General features: G+C 50.7%; 1 protein-coding gene, 1 long non-coding RNA gene and 1 other non-coding gene across 3 annotated transcripts in view; 2 read left to right on the top strand and 1 right to left on the bottom strand.

Annotated features, from left to right (window-relative positions):
• GALNT6 (polypeptide N-acetylgalactosaminyltransferase 6) overlaps positions 1-26,198 on the bottom strand; it is a 38,842-nt gene that overhangs the window by 1,724 nt on the left and 10,920 nt on the right. The window contains exons 3-11 of the mRNA XM_069584363.1: positions 24,279-24,872; positions 21,817-21,989; positions 11,800-11,949; positions 10,522-10,756; positions 6,673-6,790; positions 4,392-4,592; positions 3,728-3,859; positions 3,011-3,112; positions 945-1,097 (exon numbers count right to left, since the gene is read on the bottom strand). Coding sequence (XP_069440464.1) covers positions 945-1,097; positions 3,011-3,112; positions 3,728-3,859; positions 4,392-4,592; positions 6,673-6,790; positions 10,522-10,756; positions 11,800-11,949; positions 21,817-21,989; positions 24,279-24,769 — 1,755 coding nt within the window. The 5' untranslated portion in view covers positions 24,770-24,872. The remainder of the gene's footprint in view (positions 1-944; positions 1,098-3,010; positions 3,113-3,727; positions 3,860-4,391; positions 4,593-6,672; positions 6,791-10,521; positions 10,757-11,799; positions 11,950-21,816; positions 21,990-24,278; positions 24,873-26,198) is intronic.
• On the top strand, positions 6,984-25,907 carry LOC138437327 (uncharacterized). The gene is made up of 2 exons (XR_011255872.1): positions 6,984-7,225; positions 24,692-25,907. It is a non-coding gene; the product is annotated as an uncharacterized lncRNA (long non-coding RNA).
• TRNAG-CCC (transfer RNA glycine (anticodon CCC)) lies at positions 13,284-13,356 on the top strand. Its single transcript has one exon. It is a non-coding gene; the product is annotated as a tRNA-Gly (tRNA).

Here is a 26,198-nt window from a genome sequence, read left to right as displayed (position 1 = left end):
TAAACCAAAGGGAAGGGAAATCCAGCAAGGCACAGGGGGGATACTTCCACATTCCTTTCCTTGGATGCCAGATACTCTAATGAGATGCATTCCTGAGTTTTCACAGGAATTGGCATTCCTGTGCTGGGTGCCAATTTGCCACCTCCAAAGCTTTAGCATGAAGAACTGCAACACAGGAAGGCAGGACCATGGGCTAACTGAAAAATGAAAACTGCCTCCAGATGGCCAGTCTCAAAGACCTGGGCCACTGCAGTCTACCTGCACTTTCTGCCTTTGATCATATTCAGACTACTCCCTTCCCTGTAGCCCCAAGGTTAGGCTCCTCTTTTCCTAAGCCCAGGATTAGGGATTGAGGTGGAGTGGGTATGGAGGCTCATCGGAGGCTGCTAGTTTGAGCCCGATCCTGTAGAAGTTACATCATTCATCCTGAGGCAGGGCAGTCTAATGGAAAGAACCCATGCTATTGAGTCAGACTTATCTGGTCCAAACCCTGGGTCTACCATTTACCTAGTGAAGGATCTTGGGTCAGACACAAACTTGCTGAGCTGCTGCTGGCCCATCTCTAGTCGTGGGGACACCACCTACTTGGGAAGAGCCACTGGAAGATTAACCAAACCAAAGTACGTGAGTGCCTTGTGCTTAGCACACAGAGGCCAGGCGGGAACCATGAATGACTCTTCATCTACTGGGGTTCACCCTAAAAATACCTGGACTATGAGCTGGCCCTAGACCATAACCCTACCTCCATCTTTATATCAACCAGAATCAGCCATCACCAAACAGCACTTAAGTCCCGTGAAGCTGCCTGTGACCTAGCTCCCATTCTCCATACTTCCTACATGGTCTGGATCCACCCCATAGTATCTCAGAAGATGCAGAAGGAAGGGAGGGGGCAGTTGCGGCCTCAGGTTCTTGATTCTGAGGTTTTAGGACAGCTCACTCACCTGGGTGAATTCCCATTCCTCATCCTTGGGCACTTGGCTATTCTTGCCAGTGAAGTGGCAGCTCCTAAGGCCCAGAGTGCCAGCACTGGCATGTAGACACAGCTGCTTTGCGATGTTGTGGCGAAGGTCTCTCTGGGTTGTGTACTCAAAGTACTAGAACACAACACAAGAGAAGGTTCTGAGGGACAGGTGGAGAGTTTTCCCGCCACCTCCCAAAGCCAACAGCCCAGAGATATCAATCACAGATGGCCTCTTGGGGAGGAAATGAGTGGATGCCAAGATTTCAGTAATTCATGTGCCACCGTATCTGGGTTATTATACTGGAATAATAGATAATAGTTACTAAATATTTTTTCTTTAGGTAAAAATTTAACTTAGGGAATTCCCTGGCAGTCCAGGGACCGTCCACTGCAGAGGGTAAGGGTTCGATCCCTGGTCAGAGAACTAAGATCTTGCAAGCTGCGAGGCTCGACTGAAAAAAAAATATTAACTTCACCTCATTTAAAGCGTTATCTGTGAAATCATGTGTTTGATATGCTGGTTCTTTTTTTGTAAATAGGTTCAGTTCAGTTCAGTCACAGTCGTGTCCGACTCTTTGCGACCCCATGAATTGCAGCATGCCAGGCCTCCCTGTCCATCACCAACTCCCAGAGTCCACCCAAACCCATGTCCATCGAGTCGGTGATGCCATCTAACCATCTCATCCCCTGTCGTCCCCTTCTCCTCCTGCCCTCAATCTTTCCCAGCATCAGGGTCTTTTCAAATGAGTCAGTTCTTTGCATGAGGTGGCCAAAGATGGGAGTTTCAGCTTCAACATCAGTCCTTCCAATGAACACCCAGGACTGATCTCCTTTAGGATGGACTGGTTGGATCTCCTTGCAGTCCAAGGGACTCTCAAGAGTCTTCTCCAACACCGCAGTTCAAAAGCATCAATTCTTCAGCACTCAGCTTTCTTTATAGAAAAAATGCTCAGCGGTATGCCACCTAAAATCACTGTGCAGGCCAGTGGTACAGGAAATGGCTTCAGAATGGGTTTGTCTTCACTTGCATACGTTGGCATCCTATTCAGTGTCCCCTGCCACTTTTTCCTTCCTTCAGCTCTGCTTCAATTGCCTTTTACTTATCAAACACTGGGCCTTCAGGGTAGATTGAGGAACTGGGGCCAAAGAGGTTACTAGTTATTCCTCAGGAAAGAGCTGGACATTGTAGCACAGGGGGAAATGGGCCCTTACAGTGGATGCACTAGGGAGTTGTTTTGGGGTCACTGATGGGTGGTAGGATCAGAGTGCTAGCTTCTGGGCAGGGGAAGCATTGAAGATAGTTGAATGTAAGGGCTTCCCTGGTGGTCCAGTGATTAAGAATACAGTTTGCAACACAGGGGACACCGGTTCGATCTTTGATCTGGAAATATCCCACATGCCTTGGGACACTAAGCCCTGTGCCACAACTCCTGCGTTCTAGAGCCCGTGAGTCACAATTATTGAGCCCAGGTGTCACAACTATTGAAGCCTGTGCTCTGCAGTAAGAGAAGCCACTGAAACGAGAAGCCCAAGCACTGTAACTAGAGAAAGACTGTGTGCAGCAATGAAGACCCAGAACAGCCAAAAATAAATAAATTTCAAAAGTCAACTCCACAAGTTGGCCACTTAAAAAATATAATAAATGGGCCTCCTGGAAATAGCAAAAAAAAAAAAAGTTGAGTGTAGGTGAAGGAAAGGGCTCAAAAAAATTTTCACGGTCACCTTAAAACATCACTCAGCAGCTCACATCCTTCAGCAGGCGTCCTGTGATGAACAATCCTGCCCCAACCAGCCCCTCTCTACCAGCCAGCACTGCTGCTCACTCCTCTCTGGAGGCCCCTGATCCACACTTAGGACCTTATCTGTGTGTATCATGCGTTTCCCCTCAGACTAGGGGCTTCCTGAGGGCAGGACTGGTATCTCCTCCTCTTTCTGGATCTCTCCTGCCCTAGTCCTCAGGAAAGGACTCCTCTGTATGGAGAAAGGGGGTGTGTGCAGAGAGGAGGTGCCCCGGGAGACAGGCCAGTCAGCGGTTGGGCTGTGTACCTGGTTGCCACCGAGGCCGTGGCAGGCGTACAGGATGAGGGGCTTTCCCCCGTTGTTGTTCTCTCCCACGTCCAGACAGTGATCCACGCCGAGGTTCTTGAGCTGCAGGATGGTGAGCAGAGAGGGAGCCCAGGGGAACACAGTGAGGTGGTTTTTTGGTTTGTGGTATGGGGTCCATCTGGAATAAATCTGCATGGCTGCATTCCCCCTCTGTGACCTTCCTCCCCCGCTTATTAACCCAGATGCCTGGAGTGAACAGCAAATGAGGTGCAGAACCCAAGGGCTGGGCAAGGGCAGGGTGGGCAACCAGTCAGATCTCTGGGAAAAGCCCTCAGCCTGTAGGAATGTCCTTCTGAGCAGTGGTTCTCAAAGTGTGATCCCCCCCCCGACCCTCAGCATCGCCTGAGGGCTGGTTAGAAATGCAAATTGTCAGGCCCCATCCCAGTCCTCCTGATTCAACACACGGCGTCTTAACAAGCCTTTCTGGTGACTGATGCAAGTGAGTGAGTGAGAACCACTGCTTACAGCTTATTTCCTCCTTATGAAGTTTTTCAGCTAGTTCTAGAAGCCCGGGTGGCCTCCAGGTCCCCCTCCTGGATAAACGAGTGTGGAGAATAAAAATCGATTGTTTCTCATCCAGCTATGGGCTCAATGGTCCTGAAACTTCTCCCGGGGCTTCTGGGATGATGGGTAGGCACATTTGTTCTTAAGACTCACAGCTCCAAAGAAGGTGGGCTTCAGGTCAGGGACAAACATCTCCGGGTAAATGTTGTCCAGGAACCAGGAAAAGTTGCGACAGTTGAGTCGTTCCCTCAGCTGCAGTCGTTCCGAAATGTCACCAAAGGATTTCTGTCAAGGCAGCCCCCAAAGGGTCCGTCTCACTAGTCTTGGCCTTCCTGTCTGGGCAGATGTAGCCTAGGGTTTCTGGGACCGCTTTCTCCCAGAATGGGTCTCATGCTCATTCCCAATAAGTGGGGTCCCTGGCTCAGCTCCACATCTAATCCCAAACCCCTTGCCTTGGCTTTGGGATCCCCACCCATAGCACTCCCCGTCTCCTGTGACCTCTCAGTTTTCCTCCAGTCTTCAATTCCTACTTTCTCAGAGCAAAGCCATTCTTCCTGTAAGAGGTTCTTCCTCCAAATCTCGTCTCCCTCCCCTTCTAAAAGATGCTGGGGCTCTCCAGGCAGGGACAACAAAGCCTGCCCTTCCTCATTCTCTAGCCTCCAAAACAGAGCCGGGGCTCTAGCTCCCAAGGCCTGAGGGGAAAAGGCACCGGGTGTCGGAGCTGAGTGGGCCTCCATCATCATGAAGCCCTGGATCACGGTCTGAGACTATGCCCTTCTCTTCATCTGAACATCTCCTGAGCATCCTCCCCTCTCACCTCTCGGGCCATCTGTGCTGCCTGCAGATTTCTCCTGTAGAAAATCTCCTTGTAGCCATCCATCCAGACCTCAGCCAGGCGCACTTGGTTGCGAGCAATGACATTGATGCCCTTGGGGAAGGTGTGGGGGCTCTTGGTACGGAACACGTGGCCGACCACAGAGCAGGGGATAATCTCTAGCTGGCCGCCGCACTGCCACACCTGCCATAAGATGAGGCGGGATGGGGTTTTCAGCAGATGGGTGGGACAACCTACCCCAAGCAACTCTGTTCCATTCCCAGGGTGCGAGACCCCAGGTCCACGAAATCACGGAAATGCCCCTCTCTCCCCCTGGAAAAAAAGACACAGACTAGGCTTCATAACCAGAGAAGGTAATGGCACCCTACTCCAGTACTCTTGCCTGGAAAATCCCATGGACGGAGGAGCCTAGTGGGCTGTGGTCCATGGGGTTGCTGAGTCGGACACGACTGACCAACTTCACTTTCACTTTTCCCTTTCATGCACTGGAGAAGGAAATGGCAACCCACTCCAGTGTTCTTGCCTGGAGAATCCCAGGGACGGGGGAGCCTGGTGGGCTGCCGTCTATGGGGTCGTACAGAGTTGGACACAACTGAAGCGACTTAGCAGCAGCAGTAGCAGGCTTCATCACAGGCCATAACTACACAATCCCTGGCTCTCTGATGTGGTTCACTTTTGATTTAAGCAAGTGGAAATTTGCAGGGTCCTGAGGGTTACCAGGGCCCACTTTGGAGAAGAGACAGATGGCCAAGTTTACATCCATCTTACCTACTCTGAGCTCTGGCGTCACCTGGCTTTTTGACCCAGAAAGGTGATTTTATCAGCTCACTCACGTGTTACTGGAAACTCAGGAACTCAAGCTCCTTTAAATGGAGATGGACTTGTGACCCAATCAAAGCATCAATGCACTGTTTAAAAGCCACCATCAGGTGGTTTATGGCAATCACCTGACCTTTAGTACAGTAGCCTCCTTACAGAAAGACTGAACAGAGGTCAGAGGCTCATGAACTAGCCCAGAATCAGAACCCTGGGAATTATGGTGCTAAGTTGGTGACCGTTCTCTGTCAGAGGGCTGGTTTAGAACACTCCTTCCACTTGCGTCTTGTCTTTTTTTAGGTTTTAGATTGGGAGGTATGTTGTTATTAATTTTATTTATTTTTCTTTATTTATTTAATTGTAGGCTAATTACTTTACAATATTGTAGTGGTTTTGCCATACATTGACATGAATCAGCCATGGGTGTACATGTGTTCCCCATCCTGAATCTTCCTCCCACCTCCCTCCCCATCCCATCCCTCAGGGTCATCCCAGTGCACCAGCCCTGAGCACCCTGTCTCATGCATCGAACCTGGACTGGTGATCTGTTGCACACATAATAAACATGTTTCAGTGCTGTTCATACAGCAGCAACAGAAATGCACAATCATAGCCATAGTAACAGCAATGATGTCAATGAAGTGCGTATTCCTGCCAGGCACTGTGATAAGCGACTTCACTGTTGTTGTTACTCAGTCGCTCAGTCGTGTCCGACCCTCTGCAACCCCATGGACTGCAGCACACCCGGCTTCCCTGTCCTTCACTATCTCCCATAGTTTGCTCAAACTCATGTCCATTGAGTCGACGATGCCATCCAAATGACTTCATAAGCAAGCTCATTTCCTTGTTAATTACTTTCTCCTGGTCGGAGATTTGTGTCGATTTCACCACAAGGAAGCCTTTCTTGCTAACCTAATCCTGATTTGCTTTATTCCTGGAATCTCTCAGAGTTCTGGGGTCCACCAGAATTTGGGCCATCATCTTCTCTTACAGTTATGAAGAGCATGCTGACCATAGGGGAGGGTAACTCCAAAGGCTACCAAGGCATGTGTCCTCTGACCTAGAAAGTGGAGCCTGGTTTTTCCAGAAAAAGGATAGTGACTGCTTACTGATCTGTCCCACCTTCACCCTAATTCTGTTCCCAAAGACATCATGAAAGATGTCACAGATCCCCAGATGTCCAGTCCCTGTTACCCAACTATCCCTTCCCTCTGAGGGGTTCTGCCCAGTCATCTCTTCCCATATGTCCAATCTGAGTCGCATGGCCCTACTGCCATGGACCAGGGGGTGTGGGGGCAGAGGGAAGGTGGAGCCATGACGGGGAAGAGCCGGCCTTCTAAGCTCAGCTCCAGATATGCTGACCCTGCTGCTGCCTAAGAGACGGGGTCTTGGGCCATCCGTGCCCCGGGACGTTGTGGTTCCCCCACGAAGCCCTCTTCGCTCTCACCCGGAAGGACATTTCCACGTTCTCCCCTCCCCAGATCTCCATCTGATTATCATAGGTACCGATGTGCTCAAAGTAGGCCTTGGAGATGGAGAAGAGGCCACCAGCAAACGTCGGGGATCTGGAGAGACAGAGGGAAAAGCATGTGCATCTTCTGGGGGGAAGGGGGGCCGGAGCCCAGCATGGAAAGGGGCGGACTCACTGCAGATTCTCCTAAGACTCCCTCCTTCCTCCTTTCTTCTCGTCTGGGATGTGCAGCCACTAACTCATTCACTTAGCAAATGTTTATTGAGCTTTTATTTTTTGCCTTCTAGGACTGGGTCCAAGAGAGATGTAAAGATCATGACTGTCTTCTGAAAGGTACTCATGGACTTCCCTGGTGGTCCAGTGGTTAAGAATCCGTCTTGCAATGTGGGGACATGGGTTCGATCCCTGGTCTAGGAAGATTCTATAGGCCTCAGAGAGCTAGCGTACCTAGAGCCCGCTGTTTGCAACAAGACAAGACACCACAAATGAGAAGCCTGCACATAACAATGAAGACCCAGCACAGCCAACAGTAAGTAAATAAATAAATAATAAAAGGCACTTATTTACTCATCCAACTGGATATATTACACACGGGCTATCTGGGGTTGTCCTATGTATTAGTCATACAGAGTAAAGAGGTCAGTAGAGAGACAGGGTAGTAGCTGAGACAAAAGTCACCATCTTTTGCTTTTTGGCAGCAAAGTTCATAAAGCACAGTAGATACTCAGTCATCAGAAGCTCTGTGAAAATGGTTTTGGACACAGGTGCTCCTGGAAACAGGGTAGGAAGTGAGATGAAATTAAACTCGATTTGGACTAAAGGGAGCATTTGGAGATTACAAAAAGATTCTGGCTTTCGGACAAAGGCAGGGAGGCACGGACCCACATTTAGACAAACTGACGAAACATCAAGAACTTAGATAGCACGCTGCTCACGACAGGGGCTGAGCTAAGGGTTGAAGGCAGGGGTGGGAGCTGGGGAGACAGGAGTGCACACATATCACTCACTGTTTGTCTCTGCGCCAGGCCAGGCTGGCTTGGATGGGGCTTTGCTGCCCTCAGTGGGCAGCTCCATGTGGCACAGCCAAGCAGAAACCTCTGTAAGCCCAGGACCAGTCAAGCTGTTTCAGACACAGCAGGGCCTCAATCAGTACTCACTGGCTGACTAGTCAAGGCAACCACACAGGAGCCTGAAGTTGGTGTTACCCTACCACTGTTCTCATTGCCCTGAGGTTGGCTCATGTAGCCATCTGGAAGGAATTTCAGTTGGGAAACCCTCAAGCTCAGGCAGGCTTTTTGTCCCTGGCTTTGGCAATGGCACCCCACTCCAGTACTCTTGCCTGGAAAATCCCATGGACGAAGGAGCCTGGTGGGCCGCAGTCCATGGGGTCGCTAAGAGTCGGGCACAACTGAGCGACTTCACTTTCACTTTTCACTTTCATGCATTGGAGAAGGAAATGGCAACCCACTCCAGTGTTCTTGCCTGGAGAATCCCAGGGACGAGGGAGCCTGGTGGGCTGCCATCTATGGGGTCGCACAGAGTCAGACACGACTGAAGCGACTTAGCAGCAGCAGTAGCAGTTGGCTTCTCCTAGGGGTTCTAAGCCAGCCCAAGGAAGGCCAAGGAAGGCTCAGAGAGTCCTGGGACTCTAGATGAGCATTTTGGAACTAACTGGCTGCTTCTTGAGGGTCTCCTGGACCTAAGCCTGTCTCTTGGCTTTTTTCTTTTTAATATTTGTTTACTTATTTAGGCTGCACCAGGTCTTATTTGCAGCACTCAGGATCTTTAGTGTGGCATATGGGAGCTAGTTCCCTGACCAGGGATCAAACCCAGGTCCCTGCATTGGGAGCTCAGAATCTTAACCACTGGATCACCAGGGAAGTCCCTGTTTCTTGGTTTTGGGAGGTCCCCCTGACTAAGAAGCCACTGACAAATTATCTCTGAGGATAAACTACACAGGGAATGTCACTACAGACCCACAACCAATTGGCAACCTCTGAAAACTCTCTGTATTTTCAGAGAAAACTTTCTGTATTTGCCAGGGCCTGCTTCCTGAGCTCCCCTGCATCCTTACCTCTCCTCTTAGTCTCTTGTTACCTTTGGGAGTGGAGGAAGGGAGGGTGCTGCCTGCAGGTCTCCTGGCGGGTACCAGGCAAAGTGCCTGAGGCAAGCAAGCACACCACCAGGCCATTTGGACCAGGGAGCAGACTCACTCCTCAAATACTGGAGCTTTGTCTTCCAGCTGTATGGTCCTTGGACATCAGAGCAGGGGACGTCAGTGATGGGTGGGGGCCTGGTGCCCTGTCCCTGACTGTGCCACTGTGTGCCTAGCCCCTAGCTTGGGGGGAGGGGGCTTTGTTGCTGTGCATCCCAAACAAAAGACATCTATGAATCAAGCAAAGACTCAATAGGGAGTTCCAATTTGTTTTCTCTCTCCTGTCTTCTCTTTTCCTTTCTGCCCCTTCTGCTGCTGCTTCTCTTCCTTCCAAAGGAGACAGAGCAGCTGGCTGTTCCAGATCCATGGGACTCCTTTCTGCAGCCTCTCTACTGAGGCTCTGGGCAGCATTTCTTAGGATCTAGGGACGTGGAAGGGGAGAAAGCCTTCCCTCCCAACCCTGCTCACTATATCCCCAAAGTCTGCTTCCCACCACCCCTGGTACATGTTTGGTTGACCCTTCAGTTTCCTGGACAGTATAGAAAAACCGTGGTACAGATAATCCAGAAGCAATGGATACTCTAAAAGTCACTCCTCAACGCAGTCTGGTTGAGACGTCTGTGGTCTCTAACAGCACCCACAGGCAGTCTGAGAGGGAGGAGCAGGGTGGGTGTGTTGGGAGAAGGCAAACCCAGCTGGGCATCAAAGAATGGATAAACTTTCAAGCACCTGCCTTCTAGCTCAGGGGCTGGCAGACTGTGGCCTGTGGGTCAAAGCTGGCCTGACTTTCTAAGGTTCTGGCATAGAATAGTTTTTACATTTTGAAAAGACTCTTTTTTGTAGCTGCACGTATGTATGTGTGTGGGTACTCAGTTGTGCTCAACTCTTTGCAACCCCATGGACTGCGGCCCGCCAGGCTCCTCTCTCCATGGGATTTTCCAGGCAAGAATACTGGAGTAGGTTGCCATTTCCTACTCCAGGGGACTGAACCTGCATTTCTTGCATCTCCTGCACCGGCAGGCAGATTCTCTACCACTGCGCCACCTGGGAAGCCTAGCCTGGCAAATCCTAAAATATCTGCTATCTGGCCCTTTCCTGAAAGAGTTCAGGACAACTGCAACACATTGCCCATTGCAGGACATTCGTCTATCCTCCTTTAAGACATTCTCAGTCTTTTCAAAGATGGCCACTTGGCTGCACACACCACCCCCTCTTATTATAACGGCTGTTTTACAATGGTCTCTACCCACTATCTCTCTGCGAGCAGCAGTCATGTCCTTTCTACCTGTAGGGAAGAAATGACGAGACAAAGTACAGAAAGCCCTGAAGCCAGGGCCTGGCACAAGGAAGATGGAGAGTGAGAGCCAACTGTTATGGCACTAGGCAGGACAGCACCACGGTGGGGGGACAGGCTTGTGGCCAAACTGGTGGGATGGGCATTCTTGCTCCCCTAGTTTCCAGGGTGGTATAGTCTGGGGCCAACTGTTAACCACCAGGAACCTCAGTATTCTCATCTGCAAAACAGGCTAATCATAGTACCTACCTCAAGGGGATGATGATTAAATATGCTAAGCTCTTCACACAACACCTAATAAATGCTGACCTGAGATGGCCCAGGTTCCTGTGACTGCAGAGGCCAGCGTGGGGGCCCACAAGGCTATGGTACTTACTTGATGGGGTAGGTCTCATCCTTGCGCCTCTGCTTCTCTCGTGCCGGTAAAACCTCCCAGCCAAAGGTCAGGCTCCAGTCAAAGTTGCCCCGACTCTGGACTCGGCCCCTCTGGACGGGCTTGGAGAACTCAAAAGTGTTCAGGTCAATGGTGACGATGTTCGGGCTCACCACCACCGTCTCGTCCTCAGCGATGCGCGCCAGGAGGGGCTCCAGCCAGCCATGGAAGCACTCACCTACAGGCCAGGGCCAGGAGACAGCAGTCAGGGTGCTGCCCCCTGGCCAGCCTGCACCCCCCGGCCAGTGGGGAGCCCCAGGAGGACAAGTGCCTGCTCCCCAGCGGTAGGCAGGAAAACACGTGCATGCTCCACAGCCACAGAGAGCAGACAGAGATTTCCCAGGACCCAGCTACCCCTGCCCCTCCTCCCAGAGAGGTGGAAATGGCTTTGGAGGGGAGAACAGAGGTATCAGGGGAGTAACATGGAGGCTCCAAAGGCACAGGGAGGCTGTATAGGGCTGTCTTCAGGGTCTGCAGGCTAGCCACTCAGTTGACTCTCCCCACCCAAGTGAGGGTCTCATGCGGGGGTGCCCCTCTCCCTGGGGTCTCTGCACCTCATGCTTCAGCTCTAGCTGCAGAATAATCACCCCCTGGGGATTTCTGATGAACTACAGAGACGATTTGGCCCCTGGAGTGATGATTTTATTGGTGAGGATGGCTGGCATCCTTATCCCACTTGATAAAGGAGAAGACTGAGGCTGTTAGTGGCAGGGTCAGAACACAAATCCAGGTCTTCTGACTCCAAGTCTATAGCTTCTCAGAATATCACTGCTTTCAGGGAACACTTTTTTCCCCCCTGACAACAGCAAGGGAAGTGCTTTGTTTGGGGGCAAAAAGCAGGCCTTCCTTTCCATGTGGAAAGGGCCACACCAAACAGCACCCAGAGGTAATAGGAGCCTGTCCGAGGGGCTGAGCTCAGAATGAGGTACAGATCAGGGGAGCAAGAAGAGGAGTGTCTGGGTTCTAGAACATTCTCCCAGCAACTGTGGGGTCACCACAGTTTTAGGTTTTAGTTTTAGTGGTTTTAGGGCTGTGCATGCCTCCTGATAACCATCCTAGGGAATGGGGTGAGAAAAGGGTAGAAGAATCTGGGGGAGTCCCAAGCCTGCTTCACTCCTGGGACAGCAGAGCAGGCAGGGGCCTGGGTGATGCAGGGGTCCCAGCTTTTCCTTCTGCCAGGGAGGGAAGGGGGGCAGAGCCGGGCCGGCCCCCTTTACTCACAGTGGGCATCCAGGAAGGTGAGCACCTCCGCCTGGGCCACGCTGGCTCCCAGCAGCCGGGCGGTGATCAGCCCCTTCCTCTCCTGCTGCCGCACCACCTGCACCACCTGCAGCTGCTTCACGTACCGCTCCAGGGGCTCCTTCAAGTACTCTGGAAGGCACAGGGTCATTGCCACCCGCTCAACACTTTGCCACAAACCTAATTCCCCATTGCACTTCCCAGGTGGCACGAGCGGTAAAGAACTCACCTGCCAATGCAGGAGATGTAAGAGACGTGGGTTCGATCCCTGGGTCGGGAAGACCCCCCGGAGGAGAGCATGGCAACCCACTCCAGTATTCTTGCCTGGAGAATCCCATGGACAGAGGAGCCTGGCAGGCTACTGTCCATAGGGTCGCACAGAATCGGACACAACAGAAGCGACTTGGTAGTGGTTTAGTCGCTAAGTCGTGTCCCACTCTTGCAACCCCATGGACTGCAGCCTGCCAGGCTCCTCTGTCCATGGGATTCTCCAGGCAAGAATACTGGAGTGGGTTGCCATGCTCTCCTCCGGGGGATCTTCCCGACCCAGAAATTGAGCCAGGTCTCCTGCACTGCAGGCAGATTCTTTACTAACTGAGCTACAAGGGAGGCATACGTAATCTTCCGTGGACACCAGGTCCGGGCACTATCAGGCCTCCAGCAGGCCTGCATTCTAATCCTCTCTCACACCTACTGTGCTGAGCAACTTCACCGAAGCCCAAGGTGGGGGTCGGAGGGTGGAGGAGGTGCCCACAGCACATGGCCACCTTGCCAGGACACTCCACTGGCTCCGCAGTGCCCACCCTGTGCCTGTATACCGGGGCGACTTCTCTGATGTCGGAGACAGGACCTCACCGCTGTGTTTCTTTGGTTTCAAATCAAGTATAAACTTCTGATGACGGCTCTCGATGCCTCTCTTGGCCTCAGCTCCCGATTTTCAGAGCTGTGTCTCAGGCCTCCCCTCCTTTCCACACTCGGGCTTTGGCAGTCATTTCTCTGTGTCTGAGTCTGTCTCCCAGGCTCTTCAGAGCACGTCTGACAACTGGAGCGCGCACAAGCGTTCATTTCTGGCTTCTGGGGCAGCAGCAAGAAGCCTTCCTCTAATCCTCTTTATTACCTCCTCTGCACGTGGAATTCTTTAGGAAGATGAAATGATGCAGAACAGCTTTTAAATTAAACTTAAAAGCCAGGTACCCAGGGCCTGCATAGTCAGGCACAGCAGTGAGCCTGTCTGCCCAGGGAGCGGGCAACTGCAGGGTAGGTGATGAAGGAACCGCCAGAGGTGGCGCAGGGCTGGGGGAGACTGCAGGAGGGGCCAACGCCCGAACTGGAGAGGGGGAGTGGAAAGCTCCTTGAAGGGTGGGGTATCTGATGAGATCTCCAGTTCATTCTGAGAGGGGGCTCACTTCAGGACCCTTGTTAATCAATCAGAAACCCTCAGAGCATTAAAAATAGCCCTAAGGACTTCCTTGGTGGTCCAGTGGCTAAGACTCTGCACTCCCAATGCAGGGAGCCCAGGTTCAACTCCTGGTCAGGGAACTAGACCCCACACGCTGCAAGAAGATCGATCTTGTGTGCCACAACTAAGACCCCAGGCAGCCAAATAAACAAATAATAAAAAACAAAATAAAATACACTTACTCAAGATTTAAAATACATACACAGTTTTTTAAAAAATAACCCTATTCTGAAGTGATCCATCTGGGAACATAGTCCAAATCATAGTGATGATTCATTAACCGCTGTCTTGGTTTACCTGTGCAGCTGCTGTGTTCCCCACTGTGCAGGATGGAAGGCCTGTGGTTTCAGACGTGGTGGTGTGGGGCAGCAGTGAAGGCTGACTGTGTCCTTTCTCTCTTGAGGGGTGTGGGGTCAGCCCAGTGCTTAGGCCTTGCTCCCACCATCATATCATACAAACTGGGGGCTGTTTTTGTGCAGATGCAATTGATCTCTCCCTCTCTGCTTCTTAGTTTTGGCCATGCCATGTGGCATGCGGGATCTTGGTTCTCTGACCAGGGACTGAACGAGGGTCCTCAGTAGTGGAAGCATGAAGTTTTAACCACTGGACCACCTGGGAAGTCCCTCTCTCTACTTTGAAACACACTCACACACACACACACACACTCTGTGTCCAAATACTGGGGCACCTACTACATGCCAGTCATGGGACTAGATGCTTCCATGCTGACTTTCTTAGTTAATCTCTGTGAAGATTAAAGAGCTTCCCATGGAGCTCAGTGGTAAAGAATTTTCGCCTGCCAACACAGGGGCCCCAGGAGACGCAGGTTTGACCCCTGGGTTGGGAAGATCCCCTGGAGAAGGAAATGACAACTCACTCCGGTATTCGTGCCTGGAGAATCCCCATGGGCAGAGAAGCCTGCTGGGCTACAGTCCACGGGGTCACCAAGAGTCCGACATGACTGAGCGACTGAGCACCCACGTGAAGATTAAAATGCTATGAAATAGGAAGTGTTGTCCCTAGGGTTTATGAGTCAAAATTAGCCTCATTTGGCAGCTTCAGCCCAGCACTCACTTAGGGTATACCTGTGAACACACTGCCAGGTGCCAGCCATTGTCCTGGGCAGGGCGGGGCCAGGTCTGGGTCCTGCCTGCTCAGAGCTCCTAGGCTCTTCCTCCAAGCACAGGCTCCAGCGTGGGCTCTAACAGGGAGGTGGGAGGAACTCTGCGCGGGAGCCTTGCCTTCTCAGCGTGGCTGATGTTTCCCTTGATAACATAACTGTGCTCACAGGAAGTTCATGGTGATGGAGAGAACCAGGAGACAGAACATCAGAGGAAGTGGGTTTTGTGGTAAGGGCCCGCCACGCACTGAGCTGTGAATGTCAGGGGCACCTGACCTCTACAGAGCCCTTCTCCCAGCCCTTCTCTCCAATCCCAGCAGTTAGGCGGGACCTGGGAATTTGGGGCTTGAGCCTCAGGCTCTCTGAAGGGGATGAGACAACACCCCTGAGTAATGCCCCTTGTTGGACCCACTGGACAGACACCCCAGACCGGAGTGCAGCAGAGCTGAGCATGGAGACACAGATGGGCCCATCTAGTATTATGTCCCCCAGGTGAGAGCCTCCTCATTTCGGTTCATTCCTCACAATCAACATCTACAAGACTCCTGCGACCTCCCCTACACCCGTCTTACTCAATCCCATGTGCAGAATACCATCTATATGCAGATACCCCTGGGCCTTTTTTCCTGGCCTTAAATCTTCACTTGGATGTCGAGCAAACCAAAAAACTGGGTTTCTCTGGCAGTCCAGTGGTTACGACTCTGCGCTTCCACTGAAGGGCGCACCGGTTTGATCCGTGGTTGGGGAAGATACTGCATGCCTCATGGCCAAGTAAATTAAACAAAACAAAACAAAACCCCCCACAAACCTAACACACCTGAAGTGGAACCCCAGATTTCTTCCCCACCTGCCCTCCCAGCCTCCCCTGTGTACCATTATCCCAACAGCTGCTCTAACCTAGGAATTGTGCTAAACGCTCCCCCTCTTCCCACTCCCCACAATCAGCCCATCAGCAAGTAAGGCCAGTTTTCCATTCTTATTGCACCTCCGCAATAATGTCTTAACTTATCTCCTGACCTCTATTCTATACCACTCCCCTTCCCAATCTACTCTTTTTTTGTTTTTTTCAATTTTGATTTTTTTGTTCATTAAGGATTTTTTTTTTTGCATCAGTCTTTATTTTCATTTATTTTTTGGCCATGCTGCGAGGCATGTGGTATCTTAGTTCCCTGGTCAGGGGTTGAACCTATGCCTCCGGCAGTGGAAGCCCATACTCTTAACCACTGGACCACCAGGGAAATGCTCCCAGTCTCCTCTTGACACAGTACCCACAGTGAATTCTCTCTTAAAACTACAACTCAGATCACGTCACTATGATGGTTTAAAATTTCACTTAAAAAAGTGAATCCAAGACTTCACTGGTGATTCAGTGGTAAAGAAACCATCTGCCAATGCAGGAGAGGCAGGTTCGATCCCTGATCCCGGAAGATCCCATATGCCTTGAAGCAACTCAGCCCATGGGCCACAACTACTGAGCCTGTGCTTTAGACCCTGGGAACTGCAACTACTGAGCCCATGCACTGCAGCTACTGGAGCCTGAGGCCCTAGAGCCTGTGCTCCTCAGCAGGAGGAGCCACGGCAGTGAGAAGCCTGGGCACCACAGCCAGAGTGCGGCCTCCTACGCCCCACAAGCAGAGAAAATCACAGCCATAAAAAAAAACATCCCAGGGACTTCCCTGGCGGTCCAGTGGTTGAGACTCCATCTCCCAGTGCAGGGGTCATGGGTTCAATCCCTGGTCGGGGAACTAAGGTCCCACATGCTTCAGGGTGCCACCAAAAATTGAAAAAAAAAAAAATCTAAACAGTATGATAGCTCCTCAAAAAATTAAACCAAGAACTACCATATGATACAGCAATTCCATTTCTGGGTATTTAATAAAATAACAGAGATCAGGAACTCAAACAAATATTGGTACACCCATGTGGATAGCAATATTTTTGCTATTATTCACAATAGCCAAAAATGTGGCAACAATCCAAATCTCCGTGGGTGAATGAATGAATGAAAAATGTGAATGATACTAACAATGACATGCGTGTGTGCTCTGTGCGTGCTCAGCCACTTTAGTCGGGTTTGACTCTTTGAGACCCCATGAACTGTAGCCCACCAGGCTCCTCTGTCCATAGGATTCTCCAGGCAAGAATGCTGGAGTGGATCTGTCGTGCCCTTTTCCAGTCTTAAAAAGGAAGCAAATTCTGACACATCACAACATGGATGAACCTTGAAGATATTATGCTTAGTGAAATAAGCCAGGCACCAGAGGTCACAAACTGCATGATTCCACTTATACAAGATATCGAGAGTAGTCAAATTCCTAGACCGAAAGTGGAATGCGGGTTGCCAAGGGCTGGGGTGCTGGGAATAGGGAGTTCTTGTTTAATGGGCACAGAGTTTCAGTTTGGGAGGATGAAAGAGTTCTGGCAATGGTTTTACAACAATGAGAATGTATTTAATGCCACTGAATGGCACACTTAAAAATGGCGAAGATGGTAAATTTTATGTATATTTTACCACACACCCCCTAAAAATCCAAACACTGACTACTGCTTGCAAAGGTCTTGTGATTCAGCTCTGTTCACCTCTGTAAACTCAGTTCGCACCAGTGCTGTTTCTGCCTCCTTGCTCACGTCTCTGCAGTCATCCTGCTCTTATTTCTGCTCAGCTCTCTGGGTCCCTGGTAAGTGTCTGAATTCCTCCCCCTTATTTAGTGAATTCCCACTAAGGGCAGCAGAAGTTCCCTGCCTCAGCCTCCCCACCTGGGGCAGAGCAGGGCTTTGGACAAGGGAGGCCCTGTTGGGAGCACGGTGGATTGACAGTCTTGGAAAGGCCAGTTTTTGGGAGCTCGTGAAACATGCCAGATCAAGGGTGGGCCTCAGGTGCTGACCTGGCCATGCAGGAGGGAAGCCTGTGCCTGGGAAAGGACTGTGAGGTAGGACTGAGCCAGGTCTTCGGCCTGGCTCCAGACCTCTTTCTGATACCTGGCCCCCAATATCAAATGCCTGTACACTTGTGCTCAAACCATGCTGCTGGGCACCTGGACAGGAGGACAGAGAGCCTGGACATTGAATTTCAGCACAGACACAGCCCTCGTGTGTGTAATGAGAGCCAGTTAATCTGATCAAACGGTCTGCTGTGTGGCAAACTTTATCCCGCTATGGCTGCAGAGGTTACCGTGGATCTGAGGATATTTTTCTTTCTTTGCTGAAAGTCTCTCTAAAGTCTCAAAGCCCTCAAGGTATGGTGGTTTATCCTGGGGTCCACAAACTCCCTGAATCACATGCACAAATGTGGGTGTGTGCACCCTTGTGGCAGCTGTGCGCTATTCTAGGGAGTGCCTGCGTCCTTAGTCGCTTCAGTTGTGTCTGACTCTTTGGGACCCCATGGACTGCAGCCCTTCAGGCTCCACTGTTCGTGGGATTTACCAGGCAAGAATACTGGAGTTGGTTGCCATGACCTCCTCCAGAGGATTTTCCCAACCCAGGGACCAAACCTGCGTCCCCTGTGACTCTTGCATGGCAGGAAGTTCCTTACCTGCTGAGCCACCTGGGAAGCCCTCTAGAGAGAAGGGCATAGCTTTTAACAGACTGTCAAAGGAGGCCAGGACCCAAGAAAATAAGAATGGCTGGTTCTGGTTTTTCAGACAGGTGATTCTGAGATGCTGGACTCGACTCTATGAGACAGTCCAGGGCAAGAAGGGAGAGGCCACCAGAAGGAATGGGAATATGTCTGGTGGCCTGAGAGGGGCAGGCTGTTTGGAGTAGCTACTGCCAAGTCCTCCTAATAGGCACAGGCCACTCTGCCTCTTTGAAACTGCCCATGCCAGCCTGGTACTATGTCGTTGGCTGGCCTGGTCCAAGGAGTCACCCAGCTGGGCAGTGTGCCTTTTACTTAAACAATTCTGAATGACAAGGTGAGATAGTTTAGAAAACTCCACCACATGTGATTTAAGGCGAGAAACTTCTGAAGGATGGGCCACTCAGGGTCATGCGAATAAGGGTTACAAGACAGCAGTTTGAGCTGAAGGGCAACAGATACACTGGCTCCTGTTCCTTACAACAATTCTACTGCTCCTAAGATTCCCCAGAGGCCACTCCCAAGTTCCAACCCTCTCTGCCAGACTCTCTGCCCCTCCCTTTCCACAAGCTCATCTCTCTGCTCCCTGTCCACCAGACCCTTTCACGCATCTCTGATACTTGTCTGCCCTTCCCAGGAAAGTGGGAGCTTCCAGAGGAAATGGGCTCACAGAGCCATACTCAGTGCCTCCTCCCTCTGTCCTCCCTGGCTCTAGTCCTCTTTCCCAGGGTGAAGGAGGGGGTTTGGGGAAGGAAAGGGTGCATCAGCAGCTGGGCTGCTGGAGGAACGCCTATGGTTCCTGCCCTCAATATGGGGGCACGGGCACAGGAAGCCAAACTGGGAGAGCCCAGGCCCCACTTGCCACCTGGGAGGAAGGCGCGACTCCTAGAGGACCCCAGTCTACTGCTGCAGGGGTCCTACACTGCTTCTCCAGTTCTGGCCCCGGCATCCCATGCTTGAGTGACTGTAAGGACTTCCTCTCTGGACTCAGGTCCTCTGCTTCTCTTCCTGACAATCACCCTCCCCAAAGCTGCCACCTTTCTGAGATGAGGTCACTCTCCAGCTTAAGCACTTTCAATTATTCATTTTCTTCCCCCCAAATAAATACTTTTAGCATGGTGTGGATTTCATTCAGGCTTCCCAGGAAGCACTAGTGGTAAAGAACCTGCCTGCCAATGCCGGAGATGTAAGAGACACAGGTTCAGTCCCTGCATTGGGAAGATCCTCTGGAGGAGGGCATGGCAACCCACTCCAGTATTCTTGCCTGGAGAATCCCATGGACAGAGGAGCCTGGCAGGCCACAGTCCATGAGGTCACAAAGAGTTGGACATGGCTGAAGCGACTTAGCATGCATGTAAGGATTTCATTCAACATCTTTTCAGCGTCATTTCCTACAGCACAAACACCAATGTCTCTCGAGCTCGGCTGATGCTGTTTTCTCTTCTGGGGCTGCCCTGAAACACCTCTTCTCTCCCTGGACACTTGGGCTTTCAGGTGAAGCTCTAATCCAATGTGAACGTCTCAGCAAGGCCACATGGAAATAACATCTCCCACAGTGCACTGCTCCCAAACAAAGAATAAAATGAGCTCAAAATTCTCCAAGCCAGGCTTCAGCAGTACATGAACCATGAACTTCCAGAGGTTCAAGCTGGTTTTAGAAAAGGCAGAGGAACCAGACATCAAATTGCCAACATCCGCTGGATCATCTAAAAAGCAAGAGACTTCCAGAAAAACATCTATTTATGCTTTATTGACTATGCCAAAGCTTTTGACTGTGTGGATCACAATAAACTGGAAAATTCTGAAAGAGATGGGAATACCAGACCACCTGACCTGCCTCTTGAGAAACCTATATGCAGGTCAGGAAGCAACAGTTAGAACTGGACATGGAACAACAGACTGGTTCCAAATAGGAAAAGGAGTACATCAAGGCTGTATATTGTTACCCTGCTTATTTAATTTCTATGCAGAGTACATCATGAGAAACGCTGGGCTGGAAGAAGCACAAGCTGGAATCAAGATTGCTGGGAGAAATGTCAATAACCTCAGATATTCAGATGACACCATCCTTATGGCAGAAAGTGAAGAGGAAATAAAAAGCCTCTTGATGAAAGTGAAAGAGGAGAGTGAAAAAGTTGGTTTAAAGCTCAACATTCAGAAAACGAAGATCATGGCATCTGGTCCCATCACTTCATGGGAAATAGATGGGGAAACAGTGGAAACAGTGTCAGACTTTGTTTTGGGAGGCTCCAAAATCACTGCAGATGGTGACTGCAGCCATGAAATTAAAAGACATTTACTCTTTGGAAGGAAAGTTAAGACCAACCTAGATAGCATATTCAAAAGCAGAGACATTACTTTGCCAACAAAGGTCCATCTAGTCAAGGCTATGGTTTTTCCAGTGGTCATGTATGGATGTGAGAGCTGGACTGTGAAGAAAGCTGAGTGCCAAGGAATTGATGCTTTTCAACTGTGGTGTTGGAGAAGACTTTTGAGAGTCCCTTGGACTGCAAGGAGATCCAACCAGTCCATTCTAAAGGAGATCAGTCCTGGGTGTTCTATGGAAGGACTGATGCTAAAGCTGAAATTCCAGTACTTTGGCCACCTCAGGCGAAGAGTTGACTCATTGGAGAAGACTGTAATGCTGGGAGGGATTGGGGGCAGGAGGAGAAGGGGACGACAGAGGATGAGATGGCTGGAAGGTATCACCTACTCGATGGACGTGAGTTTGAGTGAACTCCGGGAGATGGTGATGGACAGGGAGGCCTGGTGTACTGTGATTCATGGGGTCACAGAGTCGGACACGACTGAGCGACTGAACTGAACTGAACTGAATGCATATGGAGCTCTTACTGGAAACTAAGTACTCCACAGCACACGAACGATCTCATTTACCATCTATCTCTGATCCCTTGTCCACCTTGCAAGGGAGTCAATTATCTTCATTTTTAGAAGAAGGGACTGAAGGACTTCCACGGTGGTCCAGTGGTTAAGACTCCACACTCCAAATGCAGGGGTCCTAGGTTTGATCCCTGATCAGGAACTAGATCCCACATGCTGCAACTAAAGATCTGCACGCCTCAACTATGAGCTGGCACACATGAATAAATATTTGAAAAAACAAAGACAATGTGAGGATGGAAGTTCAGAGAGGCTAAGTATCTTGCCCAAGGTCACAGAGCTAGGAAAAGTCAGAGCTAGGATTTGAGTTCCTGGGTGTTGGACTCTCAAGTCCGTGTCCTCTCATGCCCGCTAGGGTGTGTTCCAGGTCACACCACCACGGCTGGTGCTGTAAGCAGTCATCTGACTATGAGGGCTGTTAGCCTACTCGGGACGAGATCTGTCTAATTTGTCATTTGTCATGTCATCTCCTACGCCTGAGGCAGCACCAGGCACAAATAACTCAGCAGATATTTGTGAAAATGCTTTGAACTGTGGAAGTTTGGTGAGCAAACTCACTTGCCTATTACCAACTACAACGAAGGCTTCTGAGATGGAGTCTTCAAGAGCAAAAGAACGGTCCAATAGGTGGGAAACAGAGGGGAGGGCCCGTCCCCACCATCTGCATTTCTGAATTGGGGTTGGGCTTGGCAGCTCTAAGGGAAGCCTTGAGGCCAGAACAGCTAAGCTTTTGGAACTTTAGGGGTCAACTGCAAATCAAGTTCAGGAATGTGGCCTACCCGCCCCCTAGCACCCACCTGCCTTCTTCCTGCTCCTGACCTTTATGATGAGCTGGGATCACAGGCCACAAGGCAGTGTCTGCTCCCTTGGGAGCACCGGTAGGCCCTCTTTCCCAGAGTACCCGGGGAGACCCCAGGCCCCTCCTCAGGGGCCTCCTAGCCTCACCGTCCGTGCTGGCATCATCTACCAGAATGATCTCCTTCAGCAGGATGGCAGGGGTGGTGTGCAGGACGCTGTACACCGTCCGCAGCAGTGTGGACCAGGCCTCGTTGTGGAACACAATGATGACGCTGGTGGCAGGCAGCGGGGGGCAGCGCCGGAACTTCTGGTCGACACACCTGCAAGGACGACAGTGCAGATACAGTTCTCCGGGTGCCTGGTAGTTCCGGGGGCGGGGAGGGCTCTGTCCACAGATTCCTATAAGCATTCTCTGCTCCTCGGAAACCCCAGCCTACATTCCCCTTTGGAGCTGGGAATAGCGGCATGCTTTTCCCAGCTTATCCACTATTTGCCACCTACTCTAAGCCTCTGCACAGGCGCTAAGCAACCCACTCCAAAACCTGTCTCTCAGGACTTCCCTGGTGGTCCAGTGGCTGAGACTCTGCACTCCCAGCGCAGGGGGCTTGGGCTCGATCCCATGTCGGGGAACTAGACTGCACATGCTGCAGCTACGAGTTTGCACGCCATAACTGAGATATCCCTCATGCCACAACTAAGATCAAAGATCCTGTGTATAGCGGCTAAGACCCAGCATGGCAAAAAACAGACGGTCCCCCCCCAAAAAAACCCAAAGCCTACTTCCCCCACCTGAGTTCCCAGAGGGAAAGTAACAAAGGGCAACTCTGACATCTGGAAAAAGTGACTACAAATTCCATATTCAGTGAGAGGGAAAGAAAGGCTTTACTCTTTACAGTGAACGGTTCCATTGGAACCCATTTCCTCATGCATTCCCTGTAATCTGATACTATTATCACAAACACTTTGCTGGGACTTTTCTCTATCCTCATCCACTCCAACCACTCTGGGGCACTAGGCGGCACTGCCTCCCTCCCCTACACACCATCTCAGGTGGGGGTGGGAATGTGTCAATGCTGGATCTCAAGGAACTGTGCGGCCTAAATCATTCTTTCTTTCTTTTAAAATAGTACTTATTTATTTATTTGGCTGCACTGGGTCTAAGGTGCAACATACAGGATCTTTAATCTTAGTTGCAGAATATGGGATCTAGTTCCCTGACCAGGGATTGAACCCGGTCCCCCTACATTGGGAGCGGGGAGTCTCAGCCACTAGACTGCCAGGGAAGTCTCTAAAGGCCCTTTTTAAACTCCCTCTGCTGGTCAGAGAGATTTCTCAGGGGGCCTCCAGAGAAGACTCCCAGACTTCCTCCACTGGCTGGCCTCAGGCCCACTGCCCTTCCCTGTGAGGAGTCCTGGTAACTCAGGGTGGCTCCACGTTCTAGGCCTCTAATACTTGGTCCAAGTCTGAGGAACTCCGGGTTCACAGCCCTAAAGAATCATGAACCTGAGAATGCAAACTGCCGTGTGTGGGGATGAATGCTCAGTCACATCCTAGTCATTGAGACCCCGTGGACTGCAGCCCACCTCTGTCGATGGGATTCTCCAGGGAAGAATACTGGAGTGCGTTTCCATTTCCTGCTCCAGCAGATCTTCCTGACCCACGGATGGAACCCAGGCCTCCTGCATCTCTTGCGTTGCAGGCAGATCCTTTGTGGCTGAGCCACTGGGGAAGTCCCTAACTGCCATGTGAGAAAAGGCCCAAAACGGTATTCCTCTTGAGTTGGGAATGACAACGTCTAGACGAGAAAGACACAAAACCTTTGATGGGAGGCCAGTAAGAACACAGACTGAAGGGGCTTCAGCTCAAAGATCTAAGAGCTGGTTCACTGCCCAGGACTGAAAGTACAAACAGGTTCAAATAATTGGTTGGAATGAGTTCATGGCCCTATGAGTCTTCACTGAAAGAAACCAGGAGGTGAGCAGTAATCCTGACCACCAGGGCCATTTTCGGGAAATGTCCTTTGTTAGGAGCTCAGCGGCAGAGTCCTGTAGTCTCCAGCCTCTCGGCAGAGGGCAAAGCCCCCGAGTCTGTGGGCTGCAGTCAGGCACTCTTAGTCACCCCTTGGCCTACTGTGGTCCCCGTCAGGAGTTCCTTTTTCTGGATCCCGTTACCTTCACAATTGTTTTTCACTCTCACAGGTCTCCCTGAGACTCTGGCCTGACCATGATGCCCTTGAATCCCAACCCCTGGGATAACGACAATGGCTCAGGAAAAGAAATGAAGGCTTAGAGGAAACCCTTGCCCACATTCTAAAATCCCTGTCAGGGGCATCCCTGGTGGTCCAGTGGTTAAGAATTTACCTTCCAATGCAGGGGATGCAGGTTTGATCCCTGGTTGGGGAACTAAGATCCCACATGCCTTGGGGGAACCAAGCCTGTATGCCACAACTGCTGAGCTGGAGCGCCGCAACAAAGACCCGACGCAGCCAAATAAATAAATAAATACTGATATAAAATAAAATCCGTGTCAGCCCTTTACACTGGCTGTGGACATACCAGCCACGCCTTTGGCAGAATCCTGGCCTCACCCCGGGATGCAGTGCTACTTACTCAGGGGGTCGGGTGTCCGGCCCCAGGGCCCTCTGCAGGGAGATGCGGTCACTGGCAAAGGCATTGAAGCAGTGCTTCTTATAGCCCTCTTCCTTTTCCTGGGTCTCCTGGGGTGTCCACTCTTTCTTCTGAAATGCTTTCCCATCTGCCCCAGGGCCATTGGGGTCCTGTGGCGGCCGTTCCCAGAATGGCTTCAGCTCAGCTGGGGTGTAGAAACCTGGGAGGCAGGACTGGTTGGTGGAGGCCAGTGTCTGCTGGGGCTCCGGAGCCCTGATCTGGAACTTGGGCATTGAGTCCCTGAGGTTGTGCACTGCCCCCAGCATGAGGTCCAGGACGTGGTCCTTCTGGCTCACCAAGGACCTCAGCCATGGCTTCTCTGTGGCCTGCTCCCTGCCACTTACGTCCCTCTGCAGGATGAAGAGAAAGAGCACGAAGGCGCTGCCCACCATGACCAGGCGCACGGCCATGTGGCGTCTGCGGAGCAGCCTCATCCTCTGGAACTGACGGGGACCCCGGCTGAGTCAGCTCCGACTGCTGCGCCTGGCCCTGGAAACAGCTCGAGGTGTCGTGGTGGCACCACCCTGGGGCCTCGGCCTGAGAAGAGGGGATGAGAGAGAGAAATGAGCCAAGGCAGGTGGAGGAAGGGAGTCAGGGGATTTGCGGGTTCTTGTCCAGGCTCTGCTGCTGAATGGTGACATCACCTTAGTCCAATCACGCTACTTGCCTGCACCTAAACTGTCTCCATCCAGATAATAAGGAAAACGGACCCTGTTTCTCTTCTGCCCTGAGATCCTGACATTCATGGACCTAGAAAAACTGGAACATTGAAACGCTACATGAAGAAATCTAATCAGTGTAACCACTGTTTGAAACAATCTGTCTTTTTCTAGAAAAATTTAAAATGTTCACACCCTATGACCCCTGCAAGTCCTCTCCTGGTTTTATATCTCAGATAAACATATGCCCAAAGGCGTGCACAAGAACATTTCTAGTAGTACCCACAAAAAAGGCAAAAATTAGAAATAATCCAAATGTCTATTGGCATTATAATGAACAAACTGTGAAATATCCACAGCACATGGACTGCACAACCGTGACAAAGAGTATACCCTCCCTACATGCCACAACACAGATGCAAAGTTGAGTGAAAAAAAAAAGCAGAAGTTTCTGAAGAGGGAGGGAAGACATGGGTATAAAGGCACATGGGGGGACTTCAAAATAAGCTTTTTTTAAAAAAAGTGAATGGTGGTTGCTGGCAGCACTGCTATTCTTTATACCCTATGCATATTTTATAAATATTTTCTGTATCTACTCATATTTAATAAAAAAATTAAAAACAATTTTAAAATCTAAAGATCCTAATGACAGCCCATTCCAGGCAGGACCATGGCCCCGAGCATCTACCCTCATGTATGTGGTACCAGGCTCAGAGGAAGAGTGTTTGCAAAACTTCTGTAGACAGTTCTGCAGACAGTTCTGCAAGTATAAGGCTCATGGGGTGAGCACTAGATGCTGGTGGCAACAGACCTGCGCACAAATTCTAGATCTGCAGCTTCTAACAGTAATAGCACCTACCTCCTAGAGTTGTTTGTTGTAAGGATTAAGTTCAATAAAATAATTCCTGGAAAAGCTTAGCAGTCTCTGCGCCCAGTCAATGCTCAAAACGTGTTAGTTTTTATCAGTAGTAGCTGTGTGACCCTCAGCACATGACTTAATCTCTCTAAGCCTCAACTTCCTCATCTATAAAGTGGGAGTAACTAATACCTAACCCACAGGGGGTGTGAGGATTAAGTCAGAAATAATGTATATAAAATACTCAGCCTAGTGTCTGGCACAGACCAAGCCCTCAATTATTTTGATGGTTGTTGTTAATAAATTGCTGCTCAGTTTCCTAGCAATTATCCTCAGGCAACTGGTCTT

The sequence above is a fragment of the Ovis canadensis genome, chromosome 3 (genome assembly GCF_042477335.2).
Source record: "Ovis canadensis isolate MfBH-ARS-UI-01 breed Bighorn chromosome 3, ARS-UI_OviCan_v2, whole genome shotgun sequence".
NCBI lineage: Eukaryota > Metazoa > Chordata > Mammalia > Artiodactyla > Bovidae > Ovis > Ovis canadensis.
Note: the sequence above shows the minus strand (reverse complement) of the source record. Positions and strands in the feature narration are given on the sequence as shown.